General features: G+C 43.1%; 1 protein-coding gene across 1 annotated transcript in view; it reads left to right on the top strand.

Moving 5' to 3' along the window:
* LOC306912358 (solute carrier family 22 member 23-like) overlaps positions 1-14822 on the top strand; it is a 59990-nt gene that overhangs the window by 9552 nt on the left and 35616 nt on the right. The window contains 2 exon segments of the mRNA XM_079488515.1: positions 5883-5986; positions 6508-6662. Of these exon segments, the coding sequence (XP_079344641.1) occupies positions 5883-5986; positions 6508-6662 (259 nt within the window).

The raw sequence follows: 14822 nt of genomic DNA, 5'->3' as shown, positions 1-14822 counted from the left end.
AGGGGTGAAGTGGCCCTTTTATGTCAAGCTTTGATGTTGTCTGTTTAAAACCACAGTAGTCGGCTCCAGGTGCCACATTTTGAATGTTGGCAACTAAAGGAAAAAATTAGAATCGTGATATCAATTCTTGTGGAGGAAAATCGAGATTCACATTTGAGCAGTTGTGGACATACCTGTAATACTGTACTAGCATTGTAACCTTCATATAGCTGATCTCTCTAGAGGTGTAAAAAACAACAACATACAGTACATTGATCGAACAGACAATAGTGAAACCTACTGACGCTAAGGTAATTTGTCATGCGGCTGGAGCAGCCTTCTTGTAACGCTGGGCATTTTTTCCTCTGTGGGACGAGCACAGAAGCTCCAGTTGTTCATTATTTTCCATTGAGTAGAATGGTGTGTTGTGTCTGTCTGCAGTGCTCTGTGAATGTGCCAGTATTGTTTTTTATTTCAGGAAAGTGCACATGCTGTTACCCATCTTGTTCAACATGTTTCTGTTCATCCTCTAGTCTTTTGTGTTTTATTGTCTAGATGCTGTAGTGGCAGTTATTGGCAGGCGTTGCTCCACACCCAGTTAATATGAACTGGCTCCTATGTATTGAATTGCACACGCAGTGCACTGTCTGCAATGGCATTTAGTTTACACGGTGAGAATCCTCGGTGTTATTTTAACTCTGGGAGTGAAAAAACAGACCTGCAACTCTCAGGACTTTCCTGTGTGTACGTTACTACTACAGGACAGAATGCCGTAATAGAATGCCTGTAATGCACGCTATGCGATGCTTGCCTGCTCGGCTGCTCCACATTCATTCACTTGTTCACACTCCCTCTCTCTCACAGTACCTCTCCGTCATCATTGCTCATTTTCACGAAAATCGTATTCTCTCAAACCTTGGGGATGCAGGAGGAAATCGTGTTAAAACTTACACTGTGGGAATTCAAAAGAGATGGATAAGCAAGGCGAGGGGGGGGGGGGGGGGGGGTCTGTTGCTAGGCAGTAACTCTGCAGCAGTCTCCCCTCTCACATTTCTTCCTCCACGGACGGACGCTGGCCTCGTAGGTAGCTGTCTCCCAACACATCTTTCACCTTAGAATATAATTGTCTCTGTCTGTTAATATGCCTCGATCCCCTTCCTCTATCGGTGCCTTCATTTTTTATTTTTTTTCCCCCTCTGAATCGAACCCCTCCCACCTAGTTTCTCTTTCTTTCTTCGAACACCCCCCCCCCCCCCCCCCCCCCCCCCCCGCCACCCCCGCACTGTAGTTCAACGAGTGCAGTCGGGGACTCGGGGTGCAGCTGTAGTTGGGAGGAGGCGTCCCCATCATGGCTAATGACGCTCACTGGCGCAGAATGACCATTGATGTAGGACAACAGACCGCTTTTTTAGACAGACAGACACCCCAGGGTTTTCACTGCTTGTCTCCCGGTCCCCCATCTGTGCCTTGGAACAGTGTGGAGGACACGATACGCACAAGTGCGTGTGTGCATGCAGTCGCACGCACAGACTGTGAGACACACACAGTTGCACGCACGTACGCACGCACGCACGCACGCACGCACGCACGTCACACACACAGTTCCAGGCAGCAGTAGGGCTTTTGTCCGGTGCTTTGTGCTTGTCAGCTAACAAATTAAGAGGTGTCTGCCTAACTACCTACACAACAAGACTTTTCATTCAATGCTTCGGAATAAGAGTTGGAATGGCGTTTAAGATGATTGCCTGCGACCGACCAGCAGGCAACGTTGTTGTTAATATAACAGAGTGCGCAAATGTAGTCATTTAATTACATACATTCAGACATCTCTCAATGAAAACCATTTATTGGAATGAATTTAAGGTAGGGAACGGGTTAAAACAAAATATTTTTGGTTAAAGGGTTAAATCGCTATATTCTGATAGTAATCATTGCTATAGAGTGGTTTGTTCAGTAACAGGGGTCTCCCTGTCTCTCCAGCTCTTTACATTTTCAGGTAGGTGACACAATTTCAGCCAATCAGGAGAGAGTAGCCATTTATCACCTTATCAACGTGATGTTTATAGTGTCCGTGTCATCATTTACAGTTCCACTTTTTTAATCTGTATCCTGACTGTGTTCTCTATCCTGATTGGATCAAATCTGCATCCCGACCTGAAAATGCATTTTCTGTTTAATTAAAAGCTGGAGACTCCTGTTACTGAACAAACACTACCCATTCTGGGCGGGAACCCCTTTTTAGTGTTTTAACTAAGCATTATGTAATACTTTAGCTATTGAAAAATAGCAGATCTACAAGCTCATAGCGCGCCACCGAGTGGCACGCTACGTGCTTGTAGGTCTGCTATTTTTTTTAAATCGTGAAAATCAGGCCGCAATGAGTACTACAATATAGAGCTTTTTAACACTTATTTTAACCAAAGAAAAGTACTTACCCGCTACCTTTAAAGGAGCATTCAGTGATTTGGGTGATTTGGAAAACCACCCAGTCCGCCCGGCAACAAAATGTGCACATGCACGCTCTACAGTGGGGGGAAGTGCAACAGGCCAACAGCATGTGCACCAAGGCCCGCCCCCAGTCGATCATGATTGCAGGAAGGCCCCTCTCATCCTGATTGGATGAAGGCTTTGCCACCCGCCACCAAAACTGAAACTAGGGTTTTTTGACCCCAGGGGCTCACTGGGGACAGGGAGGAACTCCTTATATGGTCAGCACACTCTATAGTAGGGAGGATTATCCAGAAAAAAATAAAAAATAAGTGATATTTGAATTAAGTCAAATCACTGAATATACCTTTAACTAATTACAATGACGGTGTGTCTCTGGTCCCATGATGCTGCAGAACCATCTGTGCGAGCATGACACAGACTGTCTGAGATCACCCTCCGCCCCCAAAGCAGGGCCTAAAGACGGTCTCTTTATTTAACCAGGCAAAACAAATTAAAGAACACATTAAAATGTTCAATTGTGGCCAGGGAGAGCGGGCTAAAAGAAATAACTCAAGATGCACAGTTATTACATGGACATGATAATGGATAATATAAATGAGCCGAACCGCTCGTTATGGTACGTAAAGAGGAGGCTGGAGAGTTGAAAGGAGATTGATCACTGATGAGCTGTCATTTATTGCACTGTAGCAGCGAGAGATGTTGAACATTATAAGAATGAATGTCGGTCTGCTTAAATAGACCACGTAGATTGGACCATTTAAGATTGCTGCAATTTGTGTAATTGGAGGTCGTATGAGAGTGAGACACAAAATGAATAAATGTACTATTAGGAATTAGAAGAACACGGATACATTGCAGTGTGTATACCATTTATATATTGCCTTTTTCAACATGGGTGGCCACAGTGGAAATCAACTGCCATGTTATTCTTATACAGTATGCTGTTAACTGCTTAACAGCTTTCATTCTACGTTGTAACTTGTAACATTTAAGGTGTGTTTTGGATGACTTGTACATAGTCTTACAGTTACACCTTGCCCAGCTCTTTGGCACAAATGCCCATTTTGTTGGGCACTGTCCAACATTATGCAACATAGTAAATTTCCTGCCACAGATGTCCATTCTGCATTGTCATCAAAGTGTGATCAGCCGTGACGCAGCATTAGTCATGTGTTTGTTATTCAGAGTTCAGACACAAAGGTTCAAGTCTTCATAAATTATAGCACACGCAATGGATTTTTGATTCGGTGATATGCTGGGCGAGCATCTTTACATTCAAGTGTTCCATGTTTTCCTCTCTTGGTGCCATTGCACAACAGGTACTTGTTTGCCTCCCTGTCTTTGTCCCGGCTGACATCGATACCGAAGCCATTGAATGAGTGGCATGCCTGGGTCATGTGACCCATGCCTGGGTCATGTGACCCATGTCTGGGTCATGTGATGGCTGGGTGGCTCTGGGTAATCCTGGAGCGTACCATTCTGAGCAGGTCACTATCCTGGAGCGTACCATTCTGAGCAGGTCACTATGCTGGAGCGTACCATTCTGAGCAGGTCACTATGTATCCTGGAGCGTACCATTCTGAGCAGGTCACTATGTATCCTGGAGCGTACCGTTCTGAGCAGGTCACTATGTATCCTGGAGCGTACCATTCTGAGCAGGTCACTATGCTGGAGCGTACCATTCTGAGCAGGTCACTATGCTAAGAGGTTAGAAGAGGATAGAATCCCCCTCTCTCACTGAAACTGTTAAACACGGTGACGGCCAAGAGGACTTTGTTTGTATCCCAAAGGGGATGATTTCTCTAAATCTCTGCAATTGTTCTTGACAATGAGAACGTAAACCTGAAACTTTAATGTGGAGTGTTGCTTGGGTTCTCTGACCGGCTGCCTGATAAGTGCACCTGTTACCACTGCCACACCCCAGCATGCCTGTCCCTCTATGCCTAATGTCCCCCAACAGACAGCTGGAAGGCCTTTATCCCTCTCCCCCTGTCCCAAAGCTATGGGACTACTACTAAAACTAGCCTTCATTTGACATGACGGTATGGCAGTAGAAATGACAGTCACATAAATGTTTGACTAGTGGTATGTAGCATATGTTAACGAGGCATTTTTCTAACTTCACTGGTTTTACCTCTAGGCTCTATGCCCTCATGTTTTACATTTTTTAGTTTCCATTCCTTAGATGTTTCTAGTCTTGTGATGTTTCTTCTTTTTATGCATTTGCCTAGTAGCACATTGAGATTCTGTGGAATGTAAAGTGGCATTATAAATGTCATTATTATGTTTAAATAGCTGTTTTTGCATAATGAGACTATAGCTGCAAAAACAACATTCTTCAGGGATGTTTGCCTGTTCATATTTGGGACTATAATTATTACTTTTCTTTAGGCATTTCTGTTTCTATTTTTATTTTGATGGACAGTGAACAGAAACGGGGGGGGGGGGGAGAGAATGTGGATGACATGCAGTAAAGAGCCTTGGGTCTGAATCGAACGCGGGACAGCTGCAGTAAGGACTCTATAGCCTTATTTACGTGGTATGCGATCTAAAGCCCAAACCACGAGACATGGGTCGAGAGAGACGGGACGAAGCGGTTTTAGCGTTCGTCCCAGCGGTGTGATATGCCCTGTTGCACGAACTGGTTCAATTCAATGGCCCAAACCACACCAATGGGTCGCCATGCAACTCCTCTGAGAGGCACTGGGGCATTATTTTGACATTAGTTTATTACAATTATTCTGTGATCAAAGTCTACTGTTCAGGTCTTGAGCGACCCATATTTACAGTGCTGCAGAAAAAATAATTAACAAGTTGAACACATGCAAATTGCGCGCACACACACACGCACGCGCACGCACGCACGCACGCACGCACACTGTATAATTTGCATGCTAGGAATCCCATTGCTGCTCGAGGGAAGTAAAGGCTTCCTTCAGTGAATAGTTGACTCATGACTTTGAGATGGAAAATACAGCTTTCGCAATATCATGGACTCAGCACAATACAGTGAAAACAACAGTGATCACTTTTGCCCAGCACTTTGAGTTAAATAAAGAACTGAAGGCACGTATTCCATTATCCAAAAACACATCCCCATTGCTCTCTCAAAGTTAAAACGAATGTTTTGGCCCATAGAATAGGTGAAAAGATATCTCCTTTTTAGTTCATTTCGATGTGTGCATGCATATAAAATCACATTATTACTATGCATACAGTACTGCTCACTATCACTGATATCTGCTAAGAGAGATGTCCTTTTTTAACAAGCACCTTATGTATTTGATATGGTTAACCTGCTATGCTAGGTTTTTTTTACTTTGTTTATTTCAATATTCTTATGGCTATATAAACTGCAAATCATCGGAGACTGTACAGAAAGAAAAGCATTTCACCCTCTGTAAACCTATGTGACAATGAACTTGAAAGTGTTTGTTTACTTCTCTCAACAGTGGAGTCTGGTGTGTGACTCAGCATGGAAGGTCCACATTGCAAAGTTCTCCCTCTTGGTGGGATCCATCTTCGGATACCTCGTGTTTGGCGTTCTTGCCGACTGGTAAGATACTGACTGCATACAGAGGTCTTCATTGCTGCTGTCATTGTGGCAGTCATTTTTTTCAAATACATTTACCACTACATCTCGGAGGCAAATGTACTTTTACTCGACTACAATTCTATGAAAACTAGTTATTTGAGTGGTTGGTTGAGTATTATTACGAAACACACTAAACACAAGTTCATCCCTATTCATATTTCGGCCATTTGAAAATTGCATATCTACATGATCACAATCTGTCGCAAGCTTGTAGATCTGCTATTTTCAAAACACATTTGAAAACTTGTGAAATGGGCCATTCTGCATGATGAGTACAGTACTTTCTGCTTTTCGTACTTCAAGTACATTTTAATACCTACTTTTGCTCAAGTGCATTTGATTTTTTTTTTACTATTTCTACAGTACATTGCGGTATTGATACTTTTACTTAAGTAAAAAAAAAAGTAGTACTTTTTCCACCACTGTACTTGAACTGCATTGAACTTGTATCGTCCCCTTTCCAACTTTCTCTTGTCCAATAGGTTTGGCCGCCATCCGGTGCTGATCATCTCTGTGCTCTTCATGTTGGTGTTCGGTCTGACCGTGGCCTTCTCCGTCAACGTTCCCATGTTCAGCACCCTGAGGTTCTTCGAGGGCTTCTGCTTGGCAGGGATCAACCTATCCCTCTTCGTTCTCAGTAAGTGATAACATACATGCAGGATATATTGTAACGTAATGCATACTATATAATTGTCGTTTACACCGTGGGTTTGTTCATTAAAGCCATTAAAACCGGGAAAGCATCTGTGTAACTTTAGATGCTAGCGTTGGCTATTCAAAAATAGCAGATATACAAGCTCACATCGTGTCGCTTCATGGCGCACTGTGAAGCTTGTACACATGTAGTGTATCTGCTATATTGGAATTTTTGAAAGTTCTGAGAGCTACTGATTTAGAAGGCATCAATGGTCATAATGGGTTAAAATACTCTATTAACACCTCCTTAGAAGCCCGGAACTATTTAATCCATTTCATCCAGGGTGCCCATCATTTGTAGCGCACGGACCACTTTTACCGGCGCACCGGAAGCTGGTGTGCATGTCTGTGTAGCAGCTAACGATAGCTCTAGAGTCGATCGACAACAACGGGAGGTAATAATAAATCTATCGCGACTAGCGACTGGACCGCTGAGCGCCGTCTAACACAGGATCTTTTTTTCAGAATTAGACGGGATGATTTAGATCGGGAGTTATGATCGTTTTAAGATTTTCGTTTTCGTCAGCTAAACGGGCAGGGGAGATTTTCGATGGCGTGTCACTTTTTGACACGTCATCGGATCGGGCAACAAGCGCTCCAAGGCTCTAGAGCGATGCGAACGGTTTTGTTTTCATTAATCTCCGTCCTGTTTATCAATCTCCGTGTTGGACACTTGACCATGACCTTGAACTTGGACGGAGAACTCCGGCTTGGACATCCAAGGTGTTAATATGTCACAGAAGGATGAGTTCCGTGCCCTTCGGGTCTAACTTGGACATCTTGTTTTGAGAGTTGTTTGTCTCTGGTGTGGGTCTATGTGTCACCCACAGGTCAGGCAGCTGCTTTAATGTATGTTCTAACCAGAGAGAGGGAGAGAGGGAGAGAGGGGGAGAGAGGGAGAGAGAGGGGGAGAGAGAGGGAGAGAGGGAGGGAGGGAGAGAGAGAGAGGGAGAGAGAGAGAGGGAGAGAGAGAGAGGGAGAGAGGGAGGGAGGGAGGGAGAGAGAGAGAGGGGGAGAGGGGGAGAGACAAAGGTCACTTCTGCTTCATGGCAATACAGGACCTGCAGGTCTATTACATGGACCACTGACAGAGTCCTTTAATGCCTTCAGGGAAAAACCTTTGCTGCTTTGTTTTGGTCTGGGCTCTACTTCTAGGAAATGGCAGCTACTGTATTGCCGTTACTCAGCAAATTAAAAAGTAGTGAGGTGGAAGGAAAAGTTATCCTTAGTTTACCCTCAAACACTATCCTGAGTGTTATTTCAACTCGGATGGTGTAAACATGGCCTCTTGTGAACCTTAACTCATAAATATGAACACGCAGGGTTTTATATTACAATGTATATCTTCCCTGATATCAAGAAAGTGAACTTGATTAAAGAGAAAAGTGCTACTAGGCAAATGCATAAATAGAAGAAACATCCCATGACTAAAAACATCTAAGGAATGGAAACAAAACATTTAAAACATGAGGGCATAGAGCCTAGAGGTAAAACCTAGTGAAGTTAGAAACATGGCTTGTTAAAAAGGCTTAAAAAAACATGTTGTATTAACTATATTCTAATAGTAATCATTGCTGTGTTTGTTCAGTAGCAGAGGATCCCAGATTCCCAGTCTCTCTCTCTCTCTCTTTTTAGTAGACAGAAAATGCATTTTCAGATCGGGATACCAATTTTATCCAACAATCGGGAGAGAAATGAGAAGTGATGACGCAAAGTAATGAGCAGACACATTTCTAACTGGAACACTATCCAACAGAAGCTGATTTAGTTGGTACTCTCTCCTGATTGGATGAAATTGGCAACCCACCTGAAAATGTATTTCCTGTTTTATTAACAAGCTGGAGAGAGACCAGTTATTGAACCAAACACTAGTCTACAGCAATGATTATTATGTGAAATATAGAGCTTGTAACTCCTACCATATCTGCTCTTAAATACTCTTGCAAAACATTTTATTTGAGTGGAGCAGCTAAAATACTTTTATCATTTTTGGATTGGCCATTACTCCTGGTCCATATCTTGGCAAAGGAAGAGAGGAGAGGAGAGGAGTAGAGTTGCTGCTTCACTGCGTCACTGCTGTTAACTGTTGCTATTCTGCACATGTATATTGCCCATGGAGATGATTGCAACCTTCTCTCTGTACAGTAAAGGCTTGAGGACTGATCATCTGTCCTCCTGTTAAATTGATATACTAGTTGAGAGAAAGAGAGCGGGTGGGAGAAAGAGGGAGGGAGACACACAGAAAGGGAAGGGGTATTTGTGATAGAGTGCTTATAATTGGCCTTGCCGTTGATGTGGAGTTTGGTCGCTCGATGGAGCCTTAAAAGCCTCTTTGGCGGCAGTTATGTAGAGCAGAGGGACGTGACAAAAGTGTAGGGAATATGTGCGAGGGAACAAGGGCAAGATGACGAACGAGGGAGACCTCCGTGTCCTTGTCATTCTAATTTATTTATTTCCCATCATATACCTCAAAAAGCTTCAGCGCACTCCCAAAATAGAAGTACTGTCTGGTCCAGTCCTGAGGCAAGGGCAGAGAGGCAGCCCGACTGACGGGGGGGCTTTCCTGGGGTTGAGGAGACTGCATGGTTAATTGAGCCTTGACAGTTTGTCTTCATTGAGTTAAAAGAGAAGCTTGAACTTGAAGACAGTAGCCTAGTAGTAGTAGTATTTCCTCATCAAGCGACAGTTTAATTACTAAAGTTTGTACATTTTGAAGTACAGTTTGTATATTGTTCCATACATCATCATAATTGTAATTGCCTAAAATCATACATCTTGTACACTGGCCACTGCTGCTTGTATTTATTACATTGTCATGACTCATGAAGGGTAATTCTGCATTTCTACTCCGGTATATTTGGATTGAGAGGGTGAACAGAGAGACGGGAGGGGTGGGAGAGAGAGAGAGGGGGATGACTTGCACTAAAGAGCCTTGGGTCGGATTGGAACCCATGCCGGCTGCAGGAAGGACTACCTAGTAGTATGCTCTCTTAGAAGGTGAGCGACCCTCAGTGCAGTACTTTTGATAACAGAAACGACAGTGTAGCAAGAAATGTATATAGGAACAGAGGGCCCAATCTCTTTTTTTTAATAATATTTATTTTATTTGGAAAAAGCAGTACAATAACAGCATTTCTATGTATACATAGGACACAAGTGCAGTTCCCAGGATTTTCTTTTTTTTCCACCCTCTTCCCTCCCTCCCCCCTCCAAGTGACTCCATCTCCAGTGTCTCTGTAACATCCTTGCTTTCTTCAGGACTACATATGGCATCAAGTCAACACTTAACAGGGGCAAAGGGCAATATCGCTTCAGAGTGTACATTTCAGAAGGAGAAAAAGAAGAGAGAGTGGGCAGACAAAAGAAAAAGACAAAGACAAAAAAACAACAACAACCAAGAAACGAAAGTATTTACAATATTGCTGAGGGGAACAAAAACAAAACAGCTTTGGACTTCGACCATGAGAAGAGGAAGGGTGTCTTAAACATTTTCTACAAAGATCATAAAGCAGGCTATTAGGACCAGTGAGATCACACAAAGTCAGCTAGAGGGCCCAATCTCAACATCATTTCCATTTTATTATTATTATTATCATTAGTAGTATTATAAAATTGTACACATTGTCGCATTCTATTTAACTTTTTCACTACACCATCTCAGAAGTACTACTACTACTTTGTATGATCAACACTTTCATTCCTCCCTCTCTCGTTCTCTCTCTCTCTCCCTCCCCCATGTCGCCATTCTTTGTATTCTCCATCCCAGTGATTGCAGAGTAAATAGGGTTTTAAGGAGTGTCACTCTGAATCTCTGAGCCAGCCAACTCCTCAGGTAACACAGTCATAAGAACAGTCAGCCATAGACATGCAGGGAGCTCTGTGTTTTGACTTTGGCTGTTGTCAAGCAACATGCACCAAACACAAATATCTTCAAACCACTTCTTCAGTTAAGTGCTAATTTATCAAACAGGGAAGATTATATAGCATTGCTAGCCAGCTGGGCTCTAAGGATAGCTATGATGGTCTGTCCGCCCCAACACTTTACTCCTAAATAAGATATCTTCAAAAGTACGCCCAACACTTTACTGCTACTGTAAATAAGATATATCTTCAAAAGCACTTTCTGGATTGCCTGTGTGGAGTTTGCTGCTTCCAGGAAGATTAACCTTAGTGATTTTGGTGACCCCCCCCCATAGCATTTCCTCTCGGTTCTTCCTTGGATTTCCTCTGAAAGAACACATTGACACAAGATATCTGAAAATGTAATGGGCAGATTGCCATGAAATCTGCTGAGTAATCCTCAGCAATAATCACCTGAGGTCTCATGACCTTTCCTCTAGTGCCACCTTCAGGCTACAATGTCATCTTTTCACAGAAGATACATCATACCATAATAGGCAGATTACATGATGAACCCTGCTGATTTTGGTGAAATCCCCCCCCCGTTCCCTTTCCAATAGCGCCTCGGACCAGGAAGAACATGCTTGTGATGAGATTAGACAAGTAGGCCTATGGTAGCCTATACACTTATGAGAATATGACTATATGAGTGGTCACTGCTTCCAAAGCTTCTGGTACTTTATAGCACATGTATTATCTCTGCCAGTCCAGTGGGCCAAAGGCCGGAGTACAAACAAACACCCAACGTCTTCACCCCCACCCCACGCCCTGAGCAAGCATGTTTTCAGAGGTGGCGAGAAAAAACTCCTTTTGCAAAAACCGGCCAGCCGTGACCGTGTCAGGGAGAAAGCAGGAGAGAGGAGAGAGACGAAAGAGATGCAAGCAACTACTATTGTAACTAGGGTTGTCCCGATCTGATCGCGTGATCGGAAATCGGGGCCAATCACGGCATTTTCAAATGATCGGAATCTGATCGTGAGCAATATTTATATCCATTGGATTTGATATTATAATTGTAATTTTGGATAGTCTACTATGGTGATATGTCTATGTTCTATGAAAATATCATCCTTAATTGTAACAATAGTTATTAATAGTAACTAACGATAACAATAATTAAATAGGCCCCAGAGCTGCAAATTGTATCAAATGGGGGCCAATTAATGTATGTCAAACTGGGGGTTGAAAGGTTTGACACTGTCACTGTGTCATGGCATGTTAAGAACCATCCAATAGAGTAGAGTAGAGTTCAACTTACATATAGGTTCAACATGTTGGCTATACTTCCTCCCTTACTGCGGTGTGTTGTGTCTACTGGGTCACATGATGTTTTCCCCTCAGCTGTTCTGTATTGACTAAACTCCACCAGTGCTGGTGCTTATAAAAGGTTAGCGATATATCATTCAATAACACACACACTATTTATATAGGGACAACCATCATTTGAATGCAGATGGATTAACAAGTTAGTATTTAGTGCATAGATAGACGCATGAGTACATGGGCCCTGATGAAGGCCCCTGAGCCAAAACCCATTGGTCACCTGCGGTTTTAACTTTGCCAAACCATGACCTAATAAAGGCTTTTTAGCTCCTTAGTGCCTTGGATTCTTCTTAAGTTCACCGGATTCTCTCTCTCGGATGTTAGCCTTCTACAAAGGGAAGGAACGTAAATGTTTTGACCTGCCTGTGTGCATGACATGTGTTTTGAGTTTTAAAACGATTTGGAAAGATCCATTCCATTCCATTTAATAATGGAACAATAGACTTACAATTATTGTTTATATCATTGTAGATTAGTGGTATCTGTTAGTTACTAGACCACAAACAGACATCTCTTAGTCAGTTGCATTCCTAAAGCCATTGTGTATTGCCAATAATCCAGTTTAACTCCTTACATAGTCACTGTCAGCCATTGAGCAATCCCGTTTTAACCACAAGTTATGTTGTGGTGTCTTTCATTGCCTCTGCCTGCAATGGAGAGTTGGGCGAAAACCATTCTTTAGCTCCGTTTGAACTGGAGACAGTGACCATATTCACAGCACAGTGGCCATTTTTCTCTCTTACGTCATACTCGCCCCTTGAGTATCCATATGGAGGTTTAGGGGTCGTTACAATTACACAAATGTTTAATCCTTCGTTGGATATAATTAACAAGGAGACACTCACAAACCCCCACCCCCACTAATCCCCAGGCTGTGCACTGGGAAATGCACGCATGCAGAGTTGTAAAGCTGCTGGTAAGCGCCGTTCGTAATGGAATAGTTTGCACACTGCCACCGTCCATTCCGCTGCGATGGCCTGTCGGCTTCGGGTCCACTGTGGTTGGCGGCCAAGTCTGATGTGGGGTGACACCTAATACGGTGCAGCCCCAGACACTAAATAGCGCCGTCCAGAGAGAGAGAGAGAGAGAGGGAATGAAAGCAGAATGGGGGTGATTGGTGGAGAGTGAAGGGAACAGTGGGGGAGAACAACGGTTCAGGAAACGGCACCGGGATAAAAGAGAAAAGTATTAATGAGAGACTTGAGTGTGAGAGATCTTTTGTCTGCATTAACCATTCTCGCATTAATGATTCCGGCTGCCTGTCCGTCTCGATGGTGCTACGCTGTGGTGCAGCACGAGGAAAATCGCACTGCCTCGGTCTCGACGTGAAAGGGTGAAAGTGCTGCCGCATGGTAACACTAAGCCCTTTCATGTGAAATGGTCCGGACCGATACATCATCTCTCTGTGGCATTGATCTATGTCGGCTATTAAATATTACAGGGTGGGGGAAAGCAAAGCGTATACAGTATAGCAGTGAAGAGTCATCCGATGCAGTGCTGCTATTTATACCCCAGTGTCCCATCTAGTGAGTGTGTGTTAGCATTTTTAGCATTGTAGCAGCAGGCAGGCCCTTCGGTGCTTTACTGCTCAGGGTCATACTGCTGCGTGCTAGTACTCGCTCTCTACTGTAAATGTAACAGAAGCACAAGCAGGTGCACACACACACACACACACACACACACACACACACACACACACACACACACACACACACACACACACACACACACACACACACACACACACACACACAGTCACTCACCCACGTGAACACACAGCTTGATGTCGAGCTGTGAGTCACGCAAAGCTGGCTGTGTTGGGTGTTTTGTGTGAGATCATTGTGTTCAGAGTGAGACAGGGTGGTTGTGCTCTTGGGCAGTGGTCAACAACAGCAGGCTGTTTGTTTACCTCTATGCTTTAATTGTACTGTTCCGCATGTTTCTAATCCACACCATACTGTCCAATGTGTCCATGCCCAACAGAAACAAACTTTTCAGTATTACCCGTATTGCTTCCAAGATAATCAGACTCCCTACACCCACACTTTCTTATATGAACAATAAGGCCATCACACGGTTAACACTTTCAATATCAAATGACACTGATCATCCCCTGTATCGCTTTTTTAACCACATGCCATCTGGACAAAGATACAGAACCTTGCCATGGAAATATGTCTGTTTTATGTTTTAGTAGGAGTTTTGTCCCCTCAGCCATCGCGGCATTAAACAAACGATCGGATCGGATGGTTCTGTATAGTGTATACAGTGGGGACCTCATGTATTTGTATTGTCTTGGAGTTTTGTGCTATGTGTTGTTTTTGATGTGGGTGTTTGAACAGATCTGTGAAGACGAATATCCTTCGGGACAATAAAGATTATTATTATTAGCGCTAGCAGCAGGTGGAGCTACAAGAGGCTGCTCATTTAAGATACAAATAATTGATTTGTTTTATTATTTTTTCCAGAGTAGTCTAATAATGACAAATATCGACGATGATGTCATGTGAGTGACCGCAGCCCTGGTGATCACATGACATTTGTGGAAATGTTCATGTTCAAATATTTCACATTGAAAGCTTCCAACTTTTGATCAGATCGCAGCTTTTAACTAAAAAGTAAATGTTCCCCAGTATTGTAAATATAAATTGTTGGACATTTATTTGATTGACTTTCATGTAATTAATCTCAATGGCTTCTCAAGTCACTTTTAGATGCATACGTGCACCATGTATTATACACTATATTCAAAAGGATAAAACTGTCGTTGGTCATAGCCACTGTTAATTATACAAATTCAACATCAACTTTATTATCACATCACAAGTTTACTGACTGTAGGTGTAAAAGCGTGGGTGAAATTATTTTCTGTACAAGC

The sequence above is a fragment of the Electrona antarctica genome (genome assembly GCF_951216825.1).
Source record: "Electrona antarctica genome assembly, chromosome: 19".
NCBI lineage: Eukaryota > Metazoa > Chordata > Actinopteri > Myctophiformes > Myctophidae > Electrona > Electrona antarctica.
This window is presented reverse-complemented; position numbering and strand designations above follow the sequence as displayed.